Source organism: Crocodylus porosus, unplaced genomic scaffold (assembly GCF_001723895.1).
Source record: "Crocodylus porosus isolate Cpor-Errol unplaced genomic scaffold, CroPor_comp1, whole genome shotgun sequence".
In the NCBI taxonomy this organism is placed as follows: Eukaryota; Metazoa; Chordata; order Crocodylia; family Crocodylidae; genus Crocodylus; species Crocodylus porosus.
The window spans coordinates 7,591,045-7,617,814 of NW_017728906.1; the positions used below are offsets into that span (position 1 = coordinate 7,591,045).

General features: G+C 40.7%; 2 protein-coding genes across 4 annotated transcripts in view; both read left to right on the top strand.

Annotated features, from left to right (window-relative positions):
* Positions 1-20,026, top strand: part of SENP7 (SUMO1/sentrin specific peptidase 7) — a 66,281-nt gene extending 46,255 nt beyond the window's left edge. For both annotated transcript variants that reach the window (XM_019528644.1, XM_019528645.1), the window contains 7 exons: positions 1,089-1,181; positions 4,208-4,425; positions 4,831-4,883; positions 10,195-10,235; positions 10,498-10,566; positions 14,594-14,744; positions 15,795-20,026. In XM_019528644.1, coding sequence (XP_019384189.1) covers positions 1,089-1,181; positions 4,208-4,425; positions 4,831-4,883; positions 10,195-10,235; positions 10,498-10,566; positions 14,594-14,744; positions 15,795-15,932 — 763 coding nt within the window. In that variant the 3' untranslated portion in view covers positions 15,933-20,026. The remainder of the gene's footprint in view (positions 1-1,088; positions 1,182-4,207; positions 4,426-4,830; positions 4,884-10,194; positions 10,236-10,497; positions 10,567-14,593; positions 14,745-15,794) is intronic.
* Positions 20,027-25,032: 5,006 nt separating this feature from the next.
* Positions 25,033-26,770, top strand: part of IMPG2 (interphotoreceptor matrix proteoglycan 2) — an 86,578-nt gene continuing 84,840 nt past the window's right edge. For both annotated transcript variants that reach the window (XM_019528660.1, XM_019528661.1), the window contains exon 1: positions 25,033-25,438. In XM_019528660.1, the coding sequence (XP_019384205.1) occupies positions 25,099-25,438 (340 nt within the window). In that variant the 5' untranslated portion in view covers positions 25,033-25,098. The remainder of the gene's footprint in view (positions 25,439-26,770) is intronic.

Below are 26,770 nucleotides of genomic sequence, written 5' to 3' on the forward strand. Positions count from 1 at the left end.
TGGCATTGGTTGACTTTATTATTTGTGCACCATTCTTAGGAGTCCCTGCTTGGCTTCTGTGTAGTGGTATTCACTCCCAGCACCCATTCATATGGGCAAGTCTGTGGGTGGCAAGGTGGCCATGTAGTGATGGCAGAAACTGGCTGGGATGATGTAGTTGGGGATGGTCCTGCTTTGAGCAGGGGGTTGGGCTGGATGACCACCTGAGGTCCCTTCCAGTCCTAATTTTTTATGACACTATGCCTTTTCCCCTGTAGGTGCGTGTGTACCACAGGTACACCCAAAATTGGAAGGTTTCACTAGCAGTACCGGTTGCATTGCCACACACCCCCTTGGTAACCTTGGGCTCCTATACACATGCAGGGAGCCTGCTCCATTGCACTCTAATTCCAGTGTGTTGGAGCCTGGAAAATAACACTCTCCAGCAGCCCCCAGCATCATGTGTATTAGCATCCCTGTGCTGAAAAATGACAGTGGGGTGCTTTAAACTAAAGCTGGTTCAGTGAGCTTTAGTTCAAAGCGCCCTGCCACCATTTTTCAGCGCAGGGGTACTGATGCACATGACACTCTGGGTGCTCTTAATTAGCATGGCTGTCAGAGCTACACTAATTAAAGCACCCCTTGTGCCTTCAGCCAAGGCTATGGAAGATGGAGTTCTCCTGTGTCTTGCTCTAATTCCTTCTTGCCACAGGATAGTCTTTTTCTGTTAACAGCTATTGCTCCCTTTTCACTATGAGTAGTTAGTAAGTAGGTTAAGAGGACTTTTTTTATTTCCAAATAAATTTTTATTTTGTTACTTAAGGTCTTGGAGTGCTTCATATGAGGCCATCATATTCAGAAGGCCCTCTTCTTGGGTAGCTGTGACTACAAGCAGTGCCCATGCCTGCTACTTTATTGGCCTACAGAAAGGACCTAGAAAAAATTGAAGCATTTGTTACTCTGCCTTTTGAGTTTGTCTGATCTCTGAGTCTCCCTTCTTTAACTGGAGAGGGAGAATATTTTTGCTTAGGCATAGGAAGCTGTAGAGTTGGCAACCATGTCATAGTACTTAATCCAAAGAAAAAACAATAATAATTGTGTTTTCTCAGGGCAGCACAGAGAAGACACAGAAGAGTAAAAACATGGACTCGTCGTATAAACATCTTTACTAAAGATTATATCTTTGTTCCTGTGAATGAGGAGTAAGTATGACCCGCACACTTTTGAAACTGATTTGTTGAGGACCATTTTTTGGGACTTAACAATTCATAGGCTTGAAATTTGCTCCGATTAAAAGTCTGAAATACCTGAAGGCCTGAACCATTTCCACAAAAAAAAAAAAAAGAATACTGGACCAATGAACCAGTGAATACAGTAGAATCCAGTTACTTGGGAGCCATCAGCAGTAGAAACCAATGTCACTGGAAAAGCTTGAGAATCTTGCTTCTTAGAAATGAGTGTATTTTGTGCCTATCAGGATAAAGATTCACCATTTCCAGTATATCAAGGACAATCTCTGGCACATCAGAACATTAGATAAAAGGTCATAATTAGTACCATAATCCAAATGGGATGTTTTTTAGGTCTCATTATCTGTCAGGGCTAGAATGCCTCTGGTTGATCAGTACAAACACTTGCAGGGCTGTTTAAGCTTTTCTAAGGACTCATTCTGACTTAACTGCTCAGGAAAAGTAGATTCTGATTTAAAAATTAAATAACGATCAGTCTAAATTATTTGCTCAGCACAGTGATTTAAAAGTCCCTCAAAAATGTCATTTACAAGAAGAAGGGCATGCAAAAAGATATTTCTTTGTCTCCAGTAACCTCTGTTTTGTGGACCTTTGCTTAACCAAAGAGTAGATTTGATTTTATTTCTTTAAAAGTTCCATATAAACTCTGTTCTTTCCAAGCAACTTCCTGTAAAATGTAATACATAATATTCATGGTAGCAGAGTCAGTGCTAGTGGATAGGCTTGATTCTCCTTTTACTTTGGATGCATGTACCCACCACCATTCTGCACACAGAGCAGCTGCAGAATGATGTCATATAAATATCAGGTTGGGAGCATACCATATTCCAGATTTTATCCATTATTTTGTTGTCCTGTGGGGCCAGGCCAACTCTCAGGATCTTAAAATTGTGGTGTTAGATGGGAGGGTGTGACAATTGTACATGTACACACACGCATGCGTGCACGCGCACACACAGACACACACACACACACGGCATATACACATCCAAGATTACCAGTCTAAGCACATGCACACCTATCCCCAATTCAAGCACAAAAACACCAAAAATTAGACAAAATCTGCTGTGAATACCCATGCACCCAATACATATACATGGATCACTAATTCGTATGTCTCGCACACAATTTTATATATATATATTTTTTGCCAGTTCATACCACGCACCTAAACATACACACTGGTGAGTTCCTAACTTGGGTGGTATGGTGTGTATGTGTGTGCTTGGAGTACCTGGGGTGCTTGGTGACTATGGGAGGGGGAATTGAAATTCAAAGATTTCCTTAAGGAGGGAGATGGAGAGTGAAAGTTGCTGGGTCCGGGATTAGAACCAGCAGACTGGAGGGCAAGCTGGAGTTACTTAAGGTCAAGTGGCCCCGGGGTTACTTGAGGTCATTGGGGCATGGGGTTACTTAGGGTTAATGTGCCCTGGGGTTACTTGAGGTCACTTGGTGCTGGGGTAGAAACAAGGGAAAAAGCCTGGTGGCAAGGAGGAGATGGCCAGGAAACAGAGAAACAGAAAGGTGGGAGATGGGACTGGAAACTGAGGCAGAAAGCTGGGAGATAGCCAGGAAATCAAGGAGGAGGGTCAGGAGGTCAATAAGACAAAAGCCCAACTTGGGGTTTCAAAATAACAGGTTTATTAAACAGACAACACACTATTACAGCCCCACAAAGTTATTGGTTCCCCCCCCCCCCACACACAAACGCACACAATTATGTACACACTTGCACAATGGTAGCAGGAGAGAAAAAGGCTTGCTGGAGGGATTGAAGTCAAGGTGTGTAGGGACAGAGTCCAGATCCTTTCCTTGGAGAAGGAAGGTGGGTGATAGCTACCTATCCTGGGCTGTGAGTTGATCTTCAATGGCCAGTTAGGGTCTTCTCCAGCAAGGTCTTGTCCTGAGGGGGTCACTGGCAGGGCCTCTGGGTGGGTAGGTGGTGTGGTGTGATGCTGGTCCAGATAAAGGGGGCATCCCACTTGGTGTGTCTTCACTGCCTCCTTTTATAGAGACACACCTTCTATGATCCTAGTGGCAGGGGCATACCCAGGCAAGGGTCAGCCCCTGGTGTACTGAGCATGTGCACTCCAGGCTTGGACATGCAGTTTCAGGTGTCTGTTAATGGTGTGTTGGCTGGTTTCTGCAGCAGTCTTTGTCTTCCAAATCTTGAGCCAGGGAGGGTCAATGCAGGGTGATGGTTAGGTTGTTGAGCTGATGGTCCAGTCATTGAGTTGATTATTCAGTAGAGGCCTGCTACCATTGTATCTCAAGCACCCTCATTCATCCTCCTCATTCATTCAGGAACCAATTTACATGAGATTGGTTAGACATGAGTCATAGGTTACATCCAGTCAGAAGACACAAGATGGAGGCTTGACATTACTTATGCTAACTTACGCATGGAGGCCTAAATCATATAGTGTCAATTTAAAAAAAAAAACAGTAAAAACTGGTAAAACAGTATAAACATAATAATTATACAATATAAAATGGTGGATGAAAGAAGGAGAGAGAAAAAAAAACTTGCCACAAAAATGCTAAAGCTTATCCCATGTCTTAGCTCACTCTGTCTTTAGCTTACTCATACTTATCTATAGGGAATAGAGAGGGAGAGAAAAAATGAGAAGTAGTTGGGGAAGGGAGGGAATGCATTTCAAAAGAAAAACAAAAAGAAAAATAGGGTTTTGTTACAATTTGATCCCTGCTCTTGATTGTCTGAGTAGGTGAGGGATGTTTGAAAATGAGAATCAGGCAGGAAAAATGCTTGACAAAGAATAGGTGAGAATTTTCTGTGCAGCTGTGGTGAGGTTCAAAAGTAGAAATATGTTATGAGGATTTGTATGTGATTGTATCCTTATAAATGAACATAGTGATGGTCAGAACTGATAAACAACTACCCTGTGGTCTCTATCACTTCACTGTTATAGACTGCTGACCTTCCTGCCCTCTCCCCCCCACTTTCATTCTATGGACAGGTCTCATTGGTACCTTGCAGTTATTTGCTTTCCTGGGTTGGAAGCAGCTGTGTATGAAGATTGTCCTAACCAGTGCCTCCTACAGCCCCAGATTAAGCACTCTCCACTTCGTTCAAAAAAAGAGACAGAGGCTGGTAGAACCAGTGCAGTCCTGGTCTTTGGTGATAACTGCAAGGATGAAGAAGAACTGGATCTAAACAGCTGTCTGCATTTGAAAGGTAGTCATAAACAGACATAATGGTAATGAAACTGTTACAGAGCTTCAGCCAAGAGTGAATTCTTAAAATGAGCTGCATATGTTAGCAAAGAAAGTGCAAGTCAGCACAAAACTGGTGTAATGGATTTTCTGGTGCAGTTGATTTTGCAGATTACCATACATTGTAAAGCTTATTAGGGACAACATTGTGTCCTTGTACATAAATGCAAATGGAATTTGAAATCAAAGTCATAATATGTCTACATGAACGTCATAGTAGTCATAGTATGTCTGCTACTGGGGTCTAGTTCTCATCAATGTTGATTTAAAAAGTTGATCCCCACAAAGACCAAGACATTCAAATATTGCATAATTCAAACAGATTATACTTTCTTTTAACAACTTTTCATTTATTGTCTCATGCCAGAGGGTGATCAGCCTACTACTTTGTCCTCTGCCTTGGATTCAAATCATTCCAAAGTAAGTGTCTTTATATACTGATAGAGGACTGTAAAGTCTTTATGAATCTTACGTACTTTACTATTGTTCTTTGCAAAGTAGGTTGATTGCAAAAACTTGTGAATTATATATAGTGAATAGAGAAATAACTTCTACTAATACTTTTAATAGATAAAACCTAGAACTTCTGGGGAGTTTAAAATACAGATAGGAATACCACACCACAGTAAAGAACAAGCTTCAATCTTTTAGAAGGTTGTTCAAAGAATGTTACAGAGGATATTTATACTGAATGAGTGGCTATTAGAGATACAGAAAAGAAAGCTACCAAACAAGATGGGAAGAACTGATATAGGAATTAAGGAATTATTAGATTAAGGCTGTTGGAAAACTTTTGAGGTTTGTTGTGCAGCCTGAAAGTATTTACCTGTTTCCAATTAGGTTGCTTTTGGTGTCTTTGGGCAATATGCCTTGTAGTTGTGCAACAAGGTTGATTGTGTAGTTTTAGGAATAATTTGGATAAGGAAGGAAGACATGAAACAATTTTTTATATCACAACAGCTCTGGTGGACAGGACACATAGTAAGTAGAGATGTACCTAAATTGGGTTCTTCATGGCCCGCTTGCAGTATGCAGAGCCACTTTTGTGGGCAATTGATGGTGGCCCTGCTCCTTGCTTCCGATTTAACCAAGAGGTCCTGGCTGGTGGACAGCTTCCCTTAATGCAGCCCCACCCCTCACTGCTGATTGATGAAGAGGCCCTGGTTGGGGAGGAGGTACAAGGAGCCAACCACCTTCTTGGCTGTACCTGTTCATGGCACTCTGCCAACCGGTACCTTCCTCCTCCTCCATTGGGCTGTGAGGCCAGGCAGCAGTGGCCATGAGGACTGCTGGCTCACGCTAGGGACCCAGCATTTTATTTTTAGTAATTTTTTTTTTTTCCGGGTGATTCCATAGGAAATCGCAACAAATGCCATTTTTCACGGCAACTGTGGAAACCACTGTTTTTCACAGTTTCTATGAAAATTGTGAAAGCACCATTTAATTAGGTCCCTAATCATAAGGATACCTGACATCAGTCTTGAAACAGGTCATATACTCCCAGTTTGCTGATGGTCACCACTCCAGAGGTGGGCAAAAGAAGAAGTTCAAGGACACCTTGAAGGCCAATCTGAAGAAATGTGACATTAACATCAGTACTTGGGGAACTTGAGCTCTGAATTGCTCCCTGTGGCACCATGATGTATGACAAGGTATCGGTCATTTAGATCAAACTCACCTCAATATAGAAGCGGCTGGCTGAGGGAGACAAAGAGAAAGAACCAGCATTACCAAGACCCACTTTTTCCCAGAACTGTATGTCATGTGTGACAGGTCAAATATGGATTTTGGATTGGCCTCTTCAGCCATCTCTGGACTCAACAATGACTCCCCTATCTAGTGGAAGACTGTCCTCCTCATATAGAGGGACTGCCATTGACAGCAAGGAGAGAAGGACTTGTATGGGATGATTTGGATATGGATGATCCTACCCTGAGAAAGGGGTTAGATTAAATGATCTCCAGATGTCCCTTCCAGTCCTACGTTTCTACAATTGTATGAACTGCCATCTGTCTTATATTGAGGAATATGATGAACCAAAAGAGGAACAAAGCATCTGATGCATCACCACAAGAGGGTTTATATAGGGGTTGGTGGAGAAAATGGAGCAGAATACAAGCACTGAAAGTATGAAAGTGATTTACACAAGTATCAGTGTATTTGAGAAAAGAATACCTTATATGAATGAGTCTGGTAAAGGATGGAACTTGAAGACTTTTGATTGTAAGAGTTTACAGAAAGATGGACAGAGTATTTTAATGAACTGCTTAATGGTGGAATTGATAAAAGTGGGCAGTGAACAGCTATTTTTCCAGACACCTTAGGTCATTTGTGGAATAACTAGATTTTGAAGAGTTCTAAGAGGCAAACAGAATAGCAACTTCTCCTCATTGCTCCGCACATACAAAACACCAGGTATTTGAAAATGTTCCCAATGTATTTTAAAAGCAAGAGGTGATAAGCTATGTCAAAGATTTCACAGGCTAACTTTTCAGTTTAGAGGTTTGAAAAAATGTGAAACAAATGAAGAGGCATTCTCATGTCCAATTTGAGAGAAAGAGACGCACACACAATGGATTGTAAAAACTCTTGTGTCATCTCATTCTTTGATATAGAATCCCTTTTTTGGTACTTTTATATCGACTTATCCCTTACACAGAGGAAAAAGTAGAATGTGTGTGTCTCAGAAAAAAGCATCAGATATTTTGTATCAGATATTTTTAATTTGTCAAATACTTCAGAGGAGAGGGGAATATGACAAGAAGTCCTCTGAATCACAAAGAAATAATTTAGAATTCCTGATGTAATTACTATGATGGTACAACTGTGTTGTGGGCAGTTCGGAAATTAGAGTCCCTGGAGAGTGAAATATCTTCCCTGTTTGACATCTGGAAGGGGTGCAGGTTGTAAGATATTCTTTAATATGGGCATGGGTCAAGTGTAGCAGTATCAGTAAAATTTTCCAGGCAAGGTGAATTTTAATGTCATGCACCATTTTTTTTGATGGCTTGCTTTATTTATTTGGCTGTCATAAGGCAAAGAAGATATGGTACAGAAGGCAAAGATTTGAAGGAAGTGGCCAGAAAAATGGCACCTAAGATTTAATTAAAATAAAATCAAATACATGATTGCAAGATTATGAGAAGATCTTGGATAAGACATTGATAAGCATCAGTAGCAAGTGAGGAAGTCTAAATTCCTAGGAGCATTAATTACTAACGACTGTTTGATGAGGGAGAAAATTACAGTTGTGAGTGAGAATACGTATTATTTTTCTCAGAGATTTTTTAGCTGCAAATAATTTTTGAGAAGAGACTGTAGTTAAAATAAATAAGGCCATTATACAAAAGTTTATATAGATATACCACCAAAGCATATACTAAGTAGGAAGAAATACAGAAGAATACTTTTAAAAAATGAAGAATTGAGATAAGGTTTTGTGCCATTTAAAGAACAATATTTTGGGAAGTTTTAAGAAGGAACTACAGTTGGTCCGTGAAGAACAAAGTAGGGAAACGTAGAATAATGTCATTAAATTCCATTGCGGGTAGGGAGATGGAAGAAGGATAAGCTACATGTCTCTTGTAAGGCCATTCCATCAGTATTTGATCTCGTGACTGACCAAGGGGAAGATGGGGGGGATAATACCAAGCAAGACCAAAGAGCTCTTAATGTAAATGACTGGCAACTGACCCTTAACAGAAGGTGTTGTGGGCAGGTTGTCTGTGGACAAAGCACCCTTACAGTCTGTAGAACCAAGGAATTGTTGTTACAGTAATACATTTAATAGCTGGACCTTGTAAAACTTCAGTGTAGTTGAGTGTGTTTTCTCCACTGATGAATGAAGTATAATTTATTCATTATGAAGAGCAGAAAAAATATTTTGTATTCAGGCTAGTAGATTTTCATGAGAGTTTTTTTTTTTTTGGGGGGGGGGTTGCAAAGTTGTAATCTCTGAATCTGAATTAATACTGTTTTTTGGTGGGATGATTGAAGTTCCTGATATTTCGGGTTATTTTTCACTATAGTAGCTTCATTCTTGTCCAGCTGACTGCAATCTGGAAGTGGTAACTGTTGCCTTGTCTCTTAAAGTTTGGTAGGGAAGCAGTAGAAATGGAAGATACGCTGTTGAGTGAATCCACCCAGAGGAGCAAACAGCCCCTCCCCTCCCCATCCCTATCCCCAAGCACACTCTTCCTCCTCTTCCGTTTGTGACCCCTTTCCCTCTCCCCTGGGCTGCTAGGCTTTTGCTGCTGCAATTAAACCTGATCCTAAACCTGCCCCATCAGCCAATCAGGAGGGTGGGCAGGGGTACCACCATGTAGGCACAAAAATGGTGGCCTTTGCCACAATCGGGCCACAATATTAGTGAGCTGGGCTCACAGTTTACACCAGGCCATAGTTATAAGAAAGATTATGGGTTGCATTAGTGAGTCATAATTCTTTGCACAAGCACTTTTTTTGTACTTTTGATAAGAGCCTGAGTGCTGTAAATTAAGTACCTCAGAGCTTGTAAATTAAGTACCTCCTTTATTATGGGCTCATGACCTCTAGTTTGAGGACTGCTGGACTAAATTGAGAATCAGTGTAATATGTGAACTGGTGCAATATATCTTGCTAGAGTAGTGGTGCTTAACCTATCCAGCCCCGCAGGCCAGACAAGTGGCTGCATCTTGTACTTGAGGCCAGTCCATGGGCTGGATTGCACACTGACCAGACCCAGGTATGAAGCAGCCTCACATACTAACACGATCTAACATATAGGGTCGTGTCATCTCTACATGCATCAGGAGACTGGCAGGCCATAGGCTGAGCACCACTCTTGTCAACCAGGGGTGCCCAATTCCCAACTCCTCCAGCCTGCAGGACTAACCATGGTGTGTGGGGAGCCCTGTGGGGTGTGACATGATGCACACATGGTGGCACCAGGCTTTATCCCAGCATGCAGGGAATGGCAAAGGGCGCTGGAGCCCAATTCTAGCACATGGGGCCCTCTGGGCCCAATCCTGGCATGCAGGTGCCTCTCCGGCTCACAGACCAGCTCTGCACCCTTCATTTGGCCTGGGGGTCCGAAAATTTAAGCATTGAGGGATAGAAGTCTTCTGAAGTCCTGTGAAAGACCTAGTCAGAACTATCAGTTGGACATAGGAAGAAGGGGCCATGGCCTCTTCCTTCTTCAGGTACCAGACAAAGAAGTGGCTTAATGCTGTGACTTGGAATGGGCTGGTGAGCAGAATTCAAGTTGACACTGACTCACTTCCTTGCTAATGTTTTAGTGAAATGCATTGATGTTTATCTTGAATGTATCCCAAACATTTTGTTAGGTACAGGAAAAGCCAGGTCTTTTGGGCCCGAGTCATTTGCAACTCACTTTGCTTGCAGCAGGTTGCTGAAGGAAGGACAAGCCGCTCAGCTGGATGCTGCAAGTTATACTTTGAAGGCTGTCATTTACCCTCTCATCTGGAGCTGATCAGTGGGTTCCATAGAACTGATTGGAGAAGCAGCACCAGGGCAAACAGTTGGAGCACCTCAGTGGTTCTGTACAACTGTTGGCTGTGGCTACACATGTGCCCAGCCGGTTTGGGAGCCTACATCTTTCCAGGGGAATAAGGAACCTGTGAAATTCAATTCCACAACAGTAACTTATTTCATCAGTTTTCAGTTGATGACAGTATTCAGTAATTTTGTGCCTTTTCTGGATATAGCTTGTAAATTGTAATTTTTTTTTCAGAGCTCCTTAAATGATTCCAACCCACAGAAAATTTGTAAAAGGTAAGTTTGTGCTTTCATAATGCAATAGCATTTAGATTTCTACACTCAATATATTAGGAGAATTACTTCAAGTCTTCATATCATAAAAATACCCATGAGCACACTCAGTTCAGACTTCCCCAGCCAGTCACTTATCTTTCTACTTGATATTACCACTGAAATTGTCACAAATTTTTAAAACTCCTTTCTCACTCAAACTTTAATTAGACACTGCAAAATGAAATATGAGGCTGATTTTTTTTTTTCTTTTCATTCTCTGCAGGCCTTGTATACTCATCTTAGATTCCTTGAAAGCAGGTTCCCTGCGGAGCATAGTTCAGATCCTGAGAGAGTGAGTAACAATGGTTTGAAAAGGAACAGTGTGAAGGACATTTTAAGTCCAACTTACAATTTGCAGCTTTTCAAAGAATTTGTGTAAAACCGAAGTCCAATAGAAAAGTTTCCATGAGTTATTTAAAAAAAATGAATGCACTGTTTTTTGTTTAGTCATAAACATTTTTCTATGACATCTACAGTGTGGATGTAATAAATGGAAGTAAAACTGACAAGCCTTTTCGTTGCCCATGATAAATATAGTGCAGGGGTAGGCAGTGTTTTTTGGCTGGAGTGCCAAAACCCCCCCACAATGCCTACCTTGGAAGGTGCCAGGGTGCCAGAAAAACAAAACAAGGGCAGGGAGTATATGGCAGGATACCTTGCTTGTGCCCCTTGCCCCACACCCAAAGTCCCTGACCCCCAGCCTAGGTTGTGTGGCTATCAACAGCTACCTGGGCCCGCTACAGCCGGGAGGCTGCAAACAGCTGTTACTGCTCTGGCCTGGCTGCCTCCCAGCCCCAGGGAGGCAACAGATACTGGCGATGGTGCCCTTGCCGCCGCTTCTGCAGAGCAGCGCGTGGAATTCAGCATAGCAGGGCTCAGTGTGGGGCGCAGAAAGCTACCTGTCTCTCCAAGCTCCCCACTGTCCTGGCCACGCTTCCCCTGCAGGTGGAGGCAGCAGTGAGCGGCACAGCCCTGCGTGGTATCCATGCTGCTCCCATGCACACAGGGGAAGTGTGACCAGGGCAGCACGGAGCTTGCAGCAGCAGGCAGCTTCCCTGTGCAGCCCCTCTGTGCACTGCCACTTTGGGTTGCACACGCTGCGCTCCCAGCCCTGCTGCCCTCCCCTGGGCTCTCCAGAGCACAGCGTGTGCAACCCGGAGCAGCAGTGCACAGAGGGGCTAGTTGCAGCAGGACTTCCATCCTTCCAGGTGGCTGCTGGGAGCAGCCCAGGCTCTGTGGCTATCAGCAGCTACTCAGAACCTGGGCCAGCTGCAGCCAGGAGGCTACAAACAGCTGCTGGAAAATGGCTTCGCGTGCCATGCTCGGCATGCATGCCGGGGGTTGCCAACCCCTGATACTGTGCATTAAGGGAAAATTAATGGTAGAACGAATAGCAGATTTTTCAAATTCTGTGTTTTAATAGTAGGAGTGTTTTGTTAGTAACACAGATGAGAAGTTTCCTTTTTAAATCTGCAAGTGTTCTTTTTAAATGGCCAGTTTGTAAAAAGTGCTCATTTTTTTGAGTGAATAACTGCCCTAGTGCCACATTGTATGCATGATTACATGATTGTCCTTTTTGCAAGGAGTTGAAGTATGATACCAGATTTGGCTAGCTGAAAATTTGGCATACTGTTTTAATTGCATTAAAGCACATATAAATAGCTTGGAAGGCAAGACTAAGAATATGTTTAGACTTTTTTTTTTTTTTTTTATCTGTTAAGCATTGGAATGAAGTCTGCAAACTCAGTATTCTTTATTGAAAGTACTGGGGGGGGCAGAAGGAAGAATTGTATATGAGGTGATTGTATTGAGTTGAAGTAGCGGTTTATGGCATGTTAGAATAGCAGCATTGCTACAAATATCTGTGTAGAAGCTACAGATAAAAATGACAGGATTTTGTGTAATCTTGGATAGCGTCATTTCAACAGCAGTATTGACACTGTATCTTTTCAGTAGTTTTGCACAGAACTAATTAATATAATGCCCCCCAAAATCTTTTTAAAATAGGCACCTTATTGACCATATTAAATAGCTAGTTTGAAACTGGTTGTATTCACTCAAGCAAATACAGCTAAAAGAAGCTGACCTAGTGGCATGCACAGATTACATCTCTGTGCAATTTAAACCCTGGTCACACTGTCCTGGGATTGGTTCAGGAACAGTGAATTCTGTGATATTACCTTTCTGCTCTGGGCACACAAAGGACTTCCTAGATGCCAAATATCCATATATAGACAGGAAAAATCTTCCCACCATCAGACTCCTATTCAAGAGTAAATAGTCTGTGTTTTGGAATGCCCCTAGTCAGAGACCTCTAGGTTGTTGCTGCCGGGAGGAGTCTTGTAAGCATGTTTCTAGTAGAGCATAGCAACAGTAAGCCAGGGAGGGCCACAGGGAATTGGGAAGTAGTTTTAAATTAAATGCTCCTGCAGGGATGTGGGACCTGTGAAGTTTGGGACCTGAACACAGTACTGTGAACAGGGAGAGGCAAACCTCACTCCACATCACCAACACTGGAGAAAATTCTTCTAAAGGAACCTTTGAACTTTCTCTTCACAGGTTCCCTTCCTGTCAAGTTTCTTGTAGGAAGAGATGGCAGTCAGGTCCACAGTAAATCAAATCCAACTTTCATCTGAACTCTGGATCCTTTCAGTTTATTGGTGTCAAAAGGTAGCAGGGAAGCCTCCTTGTGGCCAGCCTAACACATCTGTAAATTACAACAATCCCTGAAGCATTGTGGATAAATTACAAAAGGGCTGCCTGCCAGCTCTAAAGCTATAGTGTATACCATATATACTGGTATGCTGCCAACATGAAGTTAATGTAAATTCTGTTAGTTTTATTGTTAACATAGTGAGCAAGATGCTGGTTTTCTTATGATGAAAGGCCTGACAGCATGAACCAAATTCAAAATTTTCATGATAATACAGGATGATTACAGTTTCTTGAGGTATATGGGTTTAAGAAGTTCCAAAGTGTCTTAATGGCTTCACTAACCATTGTACAGGGAGCTAATCAGAGTTGCCTTCTCCATAAGACTACATCTACTATGGCTATTTCAAACTTTATAGAAAGTACGGGTGTCATACTTGCTTGGGGTCCTGAGCTGGATCTGGCCTGGGGGAACAGGGTGGCCACCACAGTTGCAATGGCTGCAGCAGTGATAGCAGCTATGGGGGTGGCATTTGTGGCAAGCAGCTGTGGGCTAGTTGGGTACTTGCTCTGGCAGAAGGGTGCAAGCAGCAGCAGGCCCCAGGGTGTCTGTACACAGGTTGGATGCCTGCTCTGATGTGTTCTAATTAGAATGCTCCAGCAGCCCCACCATCGTGTGTATTCAGCATCCCCACATTTCAAAATGGCAGCAGGGGCACTTTAACTAAAGCTTGTTGAGCAGGCTTTAGTTGAAGTGTGGGATGCTGAGTACACAAGACATTTTTGGCATTTTAATTAAAACAGTTCCTGTGAACTGCTCTAATTAAAACACCACCCTCTACCCCCACCCTGGAATGTGTATAGATGTCCCAAGAGACCACAGGGTCTCCTAGGTCTATTTTGAGCTGCACAGCCCCATGGTCTCAACGGCCATGTCTACTAGGGCCACAGGACCCCACATTCTTCAGTAGGCCATTCCCAGAGCTTACCACACCTTGGTCTTGATGAGGCAGCTCCATGGGCCGGATCCAACCCACAGATCATATATGTGACATGCCTAATGTAAATTATTTGGTAGGGACATCCATGAATATGATGTACTTTATTTACCTGCATGTTGGACAAGTACATAATTTGCTTAACTGCGTTACACAGAGCTGGTTCCTGTTTGTTGCATGTGGCTCATAGTTAACAAACTCCATTTGTCTGCATACTGATTAAGTGCACAGACTGCTTAAATTCATGATTTTTCAGTATCTTAGTAACTTAACTGCACTCCATTAACAAGCTAACTGTAATGGTAACTATTTTGTACTAATTGTACTCCATATAACTGCACCAGAAACAGAGAAAGGGAAGTAGCCATCAAAAGTCTTTTAAATGAAGGAAGCTAGTCAGTTTAGGACTGCCAGTACCACAGTATTAACAGTGCTGTATATTATTTAATGAGTTTAAGTTCAAATAAGTGTATGCCCCAGGTGAGCATATAGTGTTTTCAGTTGGAAGGTTTATACACTTAAATGGAGTATAATATATAACAAAATACTGCACCATTAGAAAATTTGTGATGTTTTCCTAATTCTAGGAAAGTCCTGAGTAATATCCTTAAAAGGGCTGAATGAGAGAATTATTATGTGAATATTTTATCTAATCTGTTTTCATTTTAGGTACCTGGAAATAGAATGGGAAGTTAAACGAAAAACCCACCGGGAGTTCGGCAAATCAACAATGATTGATTTCTGTCCTAGAGTCCCTAAACAGGATAACAGCAGTGATTGTGGGGTATATTTACTGCAGTATGTGGAAGCCTTTTTCCAGGTACAGTATGGAAAAAATTATGTCACTCTCTGATTGAAATCCTCAAATGTCTCTGAAAACTGTAATAATCAGAGTTAATGCATTATTCTCTTTGAGTAAGCAAAGAGAAAATCCATTCTTAACCTAAGGACAGATGTCTTGGAGCTAGGCTCTACGCAGCCAACCTCCCACTTCTCTTTGTAGGGGTTTCTGGCTGCGGCACTTGTTTTTCCCCTGGCTCACCTGAAGATTCCTAGCTGTTCTGACACGTTTGGAGCCTGTGCTTATCCTTCTTGTATTTCTCACCTAGTGACTTTTACATATAAGCTCATGGGTGGTGCTTCAGCCCTCTGGCAAGTCTTTGTGCAGAGAAACATATGCTGCTGCATAGGCATGAGCTGAAGTTCAGTATAATTCTTTCTGAACAGCTAATTTCCTAGTAATTTCATCAGGTGCTTTTTTTTTATGCTCTTATCTTTTTTTTCCCCCCTCATTAAAATGTAACACTTGGATATCACAGTTTCCTTCTAGTGGATGATAAAGAAGGTAATTAAAGTTGCATTCCCCACTGCCCTCTAGCCCCCAATCCTGGGTTTGTGGCAGCTAATTTGTGGCCTCCAGGCAACCCTAGATGATTAGGGCCCACTGCACTCTATGTATTCTCCATTTCTGCAAGTGGACTGTGGAGCATTGGGCACAGTACCAGTGCAGGCAATCTATCCCAATCATGGTTTCTGGTGCCACAGGGCAAAAAGTTGTACCCTTATCCTACAGTCTCTCCCAGTGGTGTCCTGAACTCCAGTCATTCTTATTTCTTCACTAGCCAAGGATCCATCAAGGGAGACAGATGGGCTTATTATGCTAGTTCTTCTTCATCATGCAGTTTGCACAACTTTTAAGAGCCCGTATGTGACAAACTCTTCATTTACAGCCCTCCTCCCTAGCAAAAGGTTTGACAATGCTGGCCATTCTCAGCAGTGGCACACTTTGGAGATTGTGTGGGAAGGCTGATATTTGAGTAAAGATCTCTTTAAAGATCCTTGTTATAAACTTCTCTCTTTCTGTCACCAGAATCCTATCATTAACTTTGAGCAGCCCATGCACTTGGAGTGTTGGTTCCCTCGTCAAGTGGTGAAAAACAAAAGGGAAGAAATTCAAGATCTCATCTTGCAATTGCACTTGCAACAGCAAGGTGGCAGCAGCAGCTAAAGAATCTGCTCTGGCAAACCTGGAAGAGACATTTCTGTACAGTGCGACTGGAAAACTCCTTAGCAGCACCTGGGCTGTGCCTGCTTTTCAAAAAAGGAAAACCACATAATATTTTTGTTTGTCTGTTGGTAAATTTGTTCCAGGACTTTTTGTTTGAATTGTAGGATGTGGGGTTTGGGTTGAGGCTTTGTAGATACAGTGTAAATATGTAATTTAAAATTAACAAACTTTCACCTGAGTGAATTTTTATTTGGAATATGAGAGCAGCATAGAGGTATGTCCCACAAAGATGGGAAAGTTCTTTAATCCTGTAGAGTCTGTTCCTCACTGTTGTGTGCATATGCACACAATTCAGATTTGAGTGAACATATAGTCATCATGCTTGGTGAGAAGATCTCATCCCTATGTTGTAATATTCTGCCTTGCAGTTCTCATATATAGTATGAATACTGTGTATTTCTTTATTTTAAGAATATAGTAATGAATCTCTTCAGAGATATCTCTTTTGATATATTTTTATTATTATTTGTTTATACTTTCTGACATGAATAGCTGTAGCTGCATGCGTGTCAGCCTGTTGAGAGCTGAGCTCGCTGTTTTAGTGTTTTCATCATAAAACTTAACTTATAGGGAAACTGAAAGCATTTGCTTCAGGATAAAGCTTGAAGCCTTTGCAGGTGAAATGTGGACTCCTTTCTTGAATTTTCAAATATAGTTTTTCTTAACCACAGGTTGGAAAAAGGTTGTGCTTTTAAATTATAAATGTATCCTGGTGCAAAAGCCAGACAATGCAGTAAACCCTACCTGCCTGACTCGTATGTCTATGATGCAATGAGACTTCTGTCCACAAGGTAATCAGGTGTTGGTCTCAAATTGGTTTTAGGTGCTTTAATGAGAACTGTATGCACATGCCTTTACTCCAAAGGCCTGCTGTATTCAGAGTTGTTATGTGTCTTAAAAACTTGCATAGGTATTTTGGGCCCAAGCTGGCAAACAAGTTAGTCTATATTTAGAAGTTTTACTTATTGGAGTTTTACTTAGTCATGTTGAATCACACTAAGTAAAAGTACTGAAGGTTTGGATTGGGCCTTTTATGTGATAAGCTAACAAGTGATTGGCTAGATGGATATTTATGCCATTTTCAAAGAGAAACTAGCCCCAGACAGTTTTAAAAACCTTTTAATTCATGGTCACCTAGGGTGCTTTCCCATGTTCTCCATGGTAAAGAAGTACATTTTGCAGTTGCCTTTGAAAGGACTACATTTTAATCACAGCTGTAAAGTGACATTTCAGCTTGGAAAGCTGAAAGTGAACGGCAGAGCTAAAATGAAAGTTAAGGGAGGTCCTTAAGGGTGACAGATAGTCCCAGTAGCCAGATTTAGGAACAGATCTTCAGCTGGTATATATCACTGCAATGCCATTCTCTTAATTAGAGCAGCAGGAGGAGTTGGTCACTGCTGTTCATTTTTTTTCACTTAGCATTATTATTCACACCAGGAGTTGCCTTACAGGGGGAAGAAAAAACATTTAAAAATAGGCTTATTAGCTGGCTGAGGGCTGTTACTTTCTACCTGCCTGCAGTTAGCTTAATTGAAGCAGTAAATACACATTTCAGAGCTTAACTCTACTTTCATTTTAGTTTCTTTTGACCATTGAGCAACTTTTCTTAGTTGCATAGATCATCGCTCTTAGCCTCCATAAGCCTGTGTGGCTTTTGTCTCCCTAGCCATCGCATCAACATTACTATAGACCGTAGGGATTTTTTTGTTTATTTATTGTTCAGATGGATAAAAGATTAAGTAAAGATATGTGAATAATACTTGTTTACTATGCCTTTTCAATTGATGCATATTTTTCCTGGTGATCCCATTAAAATTATAAATACATTTTTTCCTGCATTACTAATTGATTCCCACCGTAAAATAATATTTGTGCTTCTTTAGATTGATGTGTTTGTACACTTTTTCAAAGGTAATCTAGTCTTTTTATTAGCCAGCTTTTATAACACCACCTTATGAGACCTTTATAGATTAATGATGGAAATGTGTAATAGGAATGCCAGTGTGTTTGAAATTAAAAAGCTGTAAAAGTTGTGGACTTGATTGTTCCCTTTCAGTTTTGCTGTAGAGCCAGTGAATTAACTGTAAGCAAGGAGAGCTTTTCACTTTTAATTCATGTACCCAGTACATACCTATTTGTAACCCCAGTATTGGGGTAATCTTAATTCATTTTGAACAAAGCTGTTGTAGTTGTGCTTGAGTCCTTAAAAAAGCATTTGAAAAGTTCACGGTTCCTTGCTTGAAAAGGTATCAGAGTATTTTTAAGACAGACTTTTGGGCCCACCAGAGCTGCTTTCTGCCAGCCAGCTGGCACAATGCAGTTTTCAAAGCTGGCTCGAGTGATTAGCTGAGGTGTCACTGCATCCCTGTACCTCCTTCTCATGTGATGGATGTAAAGGGTTACCGAGCACTATTCTTTGGCTATATCCCTGCTTTCTGCAGTCACCCTTTATGGATCACTGCACACAGCAGAAATTAGAGCTTCCCTGAGAATGCTCTAACTTACCTTGTAGGTCAAACTGGTAAGCCACTTATGCCCATATAGTTCCTGCCCCCTCCATGTCCAGTTCCAAGCACAGGTTTAGCAGATATGCACCCTGAAGTCTAATGCTAGTTCAAAGAGTACAGTTATTGCAAAATTTTATACTCTGAACATATAATATTGGGACCAGGGTGCTTCACTAGGGTTTAGAAACTCATGCTATATACAAAGTATAGCTGCTTTTAAACCAAGAATCACCAAACTTCAGCTATGCTGGGCCACCAGCGAACAGATTTCAGAAAAGTTCAGCGATGTCTTCTGAGAAGGTTTTAACAGCAATTGCAGAAGCTGACAAGAGCAACCCAGCGGAACCAGCCTTTGGAAAGCATCAAAAGACTGACATTGCCAAAATTAAGTGGGAGTTAAATGTCTGTGGCCTGCTGAGTTCGTCAACTGGTCTGGAGAATGTAAACCTGCTGTGCCCTCGCTTGGCCTACCCAAGACTGAATTTCTGGGCCTTGACCTTGAAATGGGCTCATTCCAGTGGACAGGTACTATACTGTACAAGGAAGGAGAGAGTGAGAGGGACATGGGTGCACAGGACAGAAGCAGACCAGCATAATTCTCATCTTAGTTATGGCAGGTGGATAGATGCTGGTTCACACACCCAAGGACCAAACACCTTATGTTTCTATGTTTACGCTTAGTAGCCTAGATTGGAACAAAGACTTTTCAAGGGTGCATAGAAAACGTTCCCAAATGAAACTAATCAACTGCTGAAAATGCCATTCAAGGCGAAAATGCAGGTGTCATGGCTTAGTTTGTGTTTGTTTATTGAAAACGATAAATAGATCAACAATTTTAAAGAAAAGAAAGATTCAAAATTAGGCTTGTCCATTGGAATCCTTTTTGGTGAGCTACATTTTGAAGGGTTAGATTTATCTAGTTGGCTTTCATTTCCCAGTTACTTTTTCTTAATTAAAAATTTTACAATAATATATGACTGAGAGTGATTAAGATGTAACATAAAGCACGTAGGCCTATAATAGTGGTAGCCTGAGCATCCCCAATCTCATCTGATATCAGGTGAGTGGTCCTAGTGCTGACTAGTGCTTGGGCAGGAAACCACCAGGCAATCTCTGGTGCTACACACACAAGCTAAGGAAGCATTGCTGAATGGTTGGCAAATACTAAACTACAGAAATGGAAGTGTGGAAAGACTTTATTTGCTCTTCCCTCCCCTGACCCTCCTTGCTGCTAAACTTGTAAGAGCCTAAATAAATAAAAAGTTTGTTTAGTGGCCGATTACCAAGACTTTTACCAACAAGTTAACACACTGACAGAAATGGGAGAAGAGAAGGAGCAGAAACTCAGGTCTTAGAATTGTTAATTGATTTGGATGTATATTTTGCTTGTTTCTGTTCTGATACTTGATAATCTCTCTCACTCCACAGAAATTGTAGCTGAAACTTTTCTATACCTTCTTTGTATTTTTAAGGGTGAAAGTAAGAATTTTTGTTTTGTGTCTATAATAAAATTATATATATATATTTTTACTTATGTTTGCATTTAAGATTATACATTCAACAGGTTTCTGGTATATACCAAAAAAAATTATACACACCACACACACGCTTCATTAAAATAGCACACGTCGGAAGTTTTGCCAAACCAACTAATTGTTCCCTTTCTAATTATTTCTGCTATTCTTATCCTAAGTGGTTTGGCTGGAAATGGTTCAGGGAATTTTTTTTTTTCTGACCCTGAAAGTTTTAGGAGTAAAATACTGATATTTACACAGTGTTCTTCTCAGAATATCTTTAATTGTTTTTACTGCTACGATAGAATATCTGTAGGGTTATTGTAAAATCAAAGAATAAATTAAAGAATCACCTTTATAAAATATGGTAAGTTACTTAGTTAAGCAATGATAACCAGGGTCCACTTTAGCTGTAGTCTCCAATCACAAATAACACCATTCTATACTAGTTTTACATATTTGGCCTGCCTTATTAAGTCTTTAAATGCGTGTCAAAGACAAAAACAAGCAAGACATGAAGCTAAAACATGCTAGGTCTAAAACATAGTTGTTTCATATTTGTTTCTTTTTCAAGGAGACCTAAAAGCAATCCTGAATTTATGCTGGCCTAAAACCTGTACTTCCTTTTGCTTCACATAATGTTAAATAATTAATAATACTTTTGCCTTTATTATTTGTGATTGCCATTACAATTCTTTATAATTCACAGCTGCTTCATTCTGTAAGCAGTTGCGTTTTTCTTAAGACTTTGGGAAACAGCAATCTTGTATTCTTTGACCAGGGCTAGAAGGTTGAGGTAATGCATTCACTAGATGGTTGTGTACATAAAGACAGCCCTTTCCCCTTCCTTCCTCTTCCCTCCCCTCTCCTCCCCCACACACAAACTTCTTATTTAAGGATTTAAAGTTTAATGACAGTAAATATGCTTTATTTTTTTTTTTAATTTTAAAATTTGAGGTGCCATCTGAATCTTGTCCCATAAAACCTCCTGAACTGGTGCTTACAATAGATCTTTTTAGCATGAATGTAAGTTTTATAATCAAATTTGTTTAAGCCGTCATGCCTCTCAAATGCACAATAGTACTTGAGAGAGATTTGTTTTTTCAAATTATTAATTGTTTTACTTATGGTAAAATGCCTTAAAATGATGGTTAATGTGTTTTCAGTAATGCATGTTGTTGCAATAACTATTTGGAGCCAGATCTCCATTTAGTGTAAATTGGCATTATAAGAAGTTTGCTGACTTGCCTGCTGAGGATCTGCACTTTCAAACTATTGGGATGAGGTGTTTAATAACCTGGCACTGTAGTATGTCCCCCCAACCTTGCTCAAAGCTTACCTGTGCCAAAACTGACAAAAGTGTAGGAAAACTTGGAAGATCTAATTTGTAGAGAACTCTGGGTCTTTGTGTCACCCACGTGTAAAGTGCAGTCACAGTAGGGATTGTGCAAGTAGGTCTTATATGGGAAATGAGGATTTATATGTCTAATCAGATCAGTGGTCCATCTAGTCTGCTTTTGTCTTTTGACAATAGTGTCATCTAATTTTGGGAGACAATGTCACCATGAATCTAACATATCTCACTGCCAAGACATATATTCTAGTTTTCCCTTTGTTTTCATTAATCTGTTTACTTCTAGTTATAGGCCTTGGTGCATTGCCCAGAGTACTTCTCTTCCTTGAAGTATGTGAAGGCTTATAGAAGGAGCTACATTTGTAGCCTTCAGTCATCATTTGGTCAACATTTCAACAGAGTTTTTCTGTGATACTTCTATTTTCCTTGCACTTTTTTCTTCTAGCCCTGAGACATTTTTGTCACAGATTTCTTTTCTTTGGCAGCCAACCCTTTAAATGATCGCCTTCTGGGCCTGTTCCCTTCACCATATTCTGCTTTTGTCTATATTATTAATGTTTTTAAGGCAGAGTTTCTCCAATTTGTTCACAGTGCAGACCTTATTCTTGTAGTTTGATAGTTTATGGATGCATCTCCCTTTCCATTTGCAATCATGCAAAGGGCCTTCTGTTCAGGACTGCATAATATCCTTGTAATAAACACAATTTTTTAATGAAAAAGTAACTTCCTAAACTAAGGAGCACCTTTTTTTTAGTTTTACTGCAGCGTAACAGTTTTAAATAAGGAAATAGTCTGCTGTGGAACAAGCGAGCTCTCCGCAGATCTCCAGCAAATAACAGTCCATGGTTTGGAAACCTATGCATTAAGAGAAATCTTTGACTACTGATTACTGTTGTTACAGTCTGAATAAACTCGCTAACTTGGTAAGGCATCATGACTTTATCACTTCTGTGCTAAGCTTCCATCCCACAAAGGAAGGATCCTGAGATCGATTCTGTTGCTGCACCATTGTATCTTGCAAAGGGAGAGCCCCGTTTGCCTTATTGTGTGTTCTTAATACACCTGCAGTCATTCGCTTACTAACTGAACAGCTGTCTAGAGTTGGTATCGGTACACGTGTACTATTTTTACAGCTCATGTTGGATGAGGTTTAACTAGGGGTGAAAGAGAGCCAAACACTTCTCTGGGAGGGGGAGTAGCCATTCTGATTATGTAAAGGACAGTGTTACAACAACACAAGGTTCTCTGCATTAGTCTGATCTCGAGTGCAGTGCTTTGTTAGTAAAGCCAGTTAAAAAAATAAGACAGCAAAGAAATATTGCTTTGGTGCTACTTACGTGGGTGTGACGATCTAAGCCAATCACCTTGTTTTTGTAAACCTCAAATATTTTAACTACATGTGCAGAAGAGAAGCAAAGATGCTCATAAGGAAGATCATGGGGGATGTAGATATTAACTTGAAGTTATAGTTTGGCCAGCATGTTAAAAAACAAAAAAACAAAAAGGAGAGGAAATTGAGCCAATGAAAAATGTTCTTAATTAAGTGTGAAAGGTACTGTCCTTGTTTAGACTGCCCGTTAACGGTGTGACAAGCTCTGGTAAAGAGCTTAGCTGGCCAGATTAAAATTAAAAAATTGTCTCCTCAGTCCATCTGCTAACTCCAAGGAGCTTTCTTTTTCAGCACCTTTGGTTGTTTCTGAAATGAAGGGGAATGCTTTCTTTGAAAAGAAGATCATCTCTGGGACATTTTGGCTGACTTTTATTGTTTAAATAATACTAACCCTTTTATCAAAAGCAATTACGTGTGACATCAGAATATTTTCAAGAAGGGAATGCTTTTGAATGTTTCAGAACGGGTTCAAAGCAACTTGCTCTGTTAAAAGATAATTGGTTTTTATTAATTGCCTTGCTTTTGGGGTTTTTTAGTCAGAATAACTATGCTTAGCTTTCTGTGGAAAATCCATCTGGGTGTTTTGCTCTTTGTACTGATTGGAGGAGATCGTCAGGTATTTACAGGTAACACAAAACTCTTATCTGCATTTTTCTAGTCTATTTTCAGTGGTTTAATTATATAAGTAGATGAAAATGAAAATAGGTCTCTGCTTTTAATTAGGGCAAATGAAAGTATAGTAACATGGAGAGCTGTAGTGTCATATTCTATACCATAATAGCAGTGCGAATCTGGGGTGACTTTATTGGTTTCAAGGGGAACATTGTAGTTTTATGTTGTTTTAACTGAGAACAGTCTAGCCACAGGTTAAGTTTTCAGATGTAATCTTTCCCAGGTGGTAAGAGACATGAAATGGCACTAAACGGGTTTTTTTTGGGTTTTTTTGGGTTTTTTTGCATGTTGCTTTTTTCTTAATAGCTTACAATGCAAAGATTATAAGGAATGGTTTTGTTTGTTCCGGATGGTACTGAAGATACAGCAGTATCAGCAAGAGTAGGGTTTACCACAGTCATCTTATTCAATATTGTTTTTTCCTCCTTCATGTTGCATACAATGAGGCTGTGGCCTTCCATCAGCCATGGCTTCATGTTGGTGGTGTATATGTAAAATAGGTACAATTCAATCCTATCCTTATTGAAGTCAGCTTCTATTGCCCTTAATGACAGAACTAAGATGATAGTTTGGAAAGCTTCTGGGAACAAAAAGTACTATAGAAATAAATAAAACCACAGTTCCTGTGTGAGTGATTATGGTCTACTGCCGTTCTTCCTCTTCTTCACTATCTAAACTCATTTTGAACCACTTCTCTGTAAGATGGAAAGCTCTGCTGACAAACTGAGCAGGCTCTCTGAAATCATTAACTATTTTTCTGAGGGAGGGGAACAGCTGAAAAATCCTTTCAGTTTTGTAGGAGCAAAGTTTTGTAGGAAAATAGTTCTCTGTCGGAGAACACCAGTTAGCCTTACGTTAATCGGTTTCTTCCCTTATTTTAGTTCTGACCCTGCAAGCCCATAAGCATTTGCCAGGTGGCATCTGTAATTCATTTGACTTCATGTGTAACGTTAAATGCAGGCATTAATATTTACAAGACTATAGCCTTCATGCCTCTTGTCCTTTGTCAGGGTGCTTCAGAGCAGCTAACAATTTTCAAAATAGAACCTAATCAAGCCATTGTGACAGAGGTTGGGCAGAAGGCTTGTAAATGGAAAAACAAAGCTGGCATCCCTATGCTCAATAGGGATAGCTTTTTGTGGCTCTGTGGTCTCTCAGAAGTAAATTAGAAGTGGTCTGTCCAGGTCCAGAGAGGAGCAGGGTTGGGACAGTAGTCTGAGGGACACTTAAAGTGCTGAGGCTTGTCCCGTCTTGTGCGTCAAGAAGGGTCTTGAACTCCAAGATAGGTGATGCATCATATTCCACATTGCCAGTGCTAAATTCACAAGGTTGGTGTACATTCAAACCATAGAACAGTTTTGTTTTTGAAGGTAAAATATTGAGGTCATCTTGAATTAAGCTTTTGGGTTGTGGTTGTATGAGACCAATTGCTGGATGACCCAAACAACATACATTCCCTTGATCAGAGGGAGGTTTGCCAAGCAGCTGAAATGAATAAGAGAGACAGATGCAACTTCCTCTGTAAATAGCAAGGTGCACCTGAGAAGAGAATTTGGCCGCTTTTTAAAAAAAATAAATACACGAATATCCAAAGAACGTGGCCTTTTTGTCCAAATTCTAAGGTCCTTAGTTAAAACTTTGCCCAGGAGTCAATGGATGACTTGAGTCGATGACTGCTGTTTGTATTGCCCAAAGATCAGGGTGTATCCATCTCAGTTGCAATGCTTACATAGGATTTAATTTTTCAGCAGAAGCTTATCCAACTGCAGAAAAAGCCCAGGTGAAGGATGCTGCACCAACACCTCAGAGCAATGGCTGGCGATTAGGAAGTCCCTCCCTGTCCCTTGAGTCTAAAAGACTTGCTGACTTCTCAGAAATGGAACAACTCAACCGACATTCATTGCTTCGAAGGAAGAGGTCCATCATGTTTCCCAGTGGAGTTAAAATATGTCCTGATGAGACAGTTGAGGAAGCTATTGCCAACCATCTAAAATACTTCAGACTCAGAGGTAAGTCAGCACAGAGAAGCTGTGACACTGCTACGAAGCATTGCTTTCGGTAATTGGGGGTTACAACTGTCAGATGCTTAATGGATAATAAATTAAGGCTGAGCTAACAACCACATGCAAACTAAAAACATTTCTCCTGTAAATATCTCAATCCCTGAGTTCTTCCATGTGTGCTTGGATAGCCAATTTTCTGGAGGGCCTGAAGAACAACCATTCTGCACAGGTTTGGCTAGATGGTGAATCCTGTAGCTCGTCTTACATGTTTTTTGTACTGACAGAATGGAGAGAGGCATTAAAATGTGTATGAAATAGAATGAACAGAGAGATCTTTAATCAGTTGAGCTATAGACATCATGTCTTGAACATGGTACATTTGATCATTGCTGTTTGTTCAAACTGCTATCTCTGTGTTTTTTGGGTGGTGGGGTGTTGGGGTGCGGAGGAGGGGGAGTTTATATACAAAGGCCAAACCTTTGGTGCCAGGTCATAAAGTGGCAATAACACTGAAAGTATTTGTTTAAAATGGATGTTCAAGACTCTGATGGAAACCTCTTTCTCTCAATAAAGTTTCTGAGGCCAAGGCATGTGCCAAAGATCCTGCATGAAATGCACAAAAACACAAATGGCATCTTTGAACAATGGGGTGCTGATTTCTGTAGCATAAATAAAATAGTCTGTCTATTCAGATCATGCTACAGTATTGCTACTGTAAGAAATTCAGATTAGGGTACATGAGTTTCCTTCTTGTTTACATCTGGGTCTGAAGACAGCTGTCCTTTTTTAAAGAGGAAGGAAGGAAGCTTCTTTAAGGATTTCTATCTCTTTACTTTTTATTTTATTCCCTTTATTTTTCTGTGCTCTGCCATAGCAGTCTCTCTCCAAAATAACTATGTATGTAGCTAGGACACTTAATGCATACTAGTTAATTCACAAAGACAAGTTTAGTGGTCATGGCCAATACATACTACTTGTGTCCACCTTTCCCTAATAATATCTGACCTGAATCCAATACAAATTTCACAGGTAACCTGGAAAGAAAACCGTGACTTTTCAAGGTCTTTGTCCTTGTCCAAAGTTCATTGTAGTCAGTGAGTTTTTCCTCTGACTATGAGTGTCATTGGTAGGGATCCGATTTAGCAGTTTTGGAGATCTCCTGGAAACAGAGAAATCCAGGATTGTCTGTGATATTTGCAAGATCACCACTAACAAATGAAAAATTAATAAACATAAAATACTGGATTCCCAGTGGGAGCCAGTTATTTTTGCTGCTGGATGGGGAAGGTGCTGGCTGGTGGGGTGGCACGAAGGGCAGCAGGCAAGATGGTGGCTGCC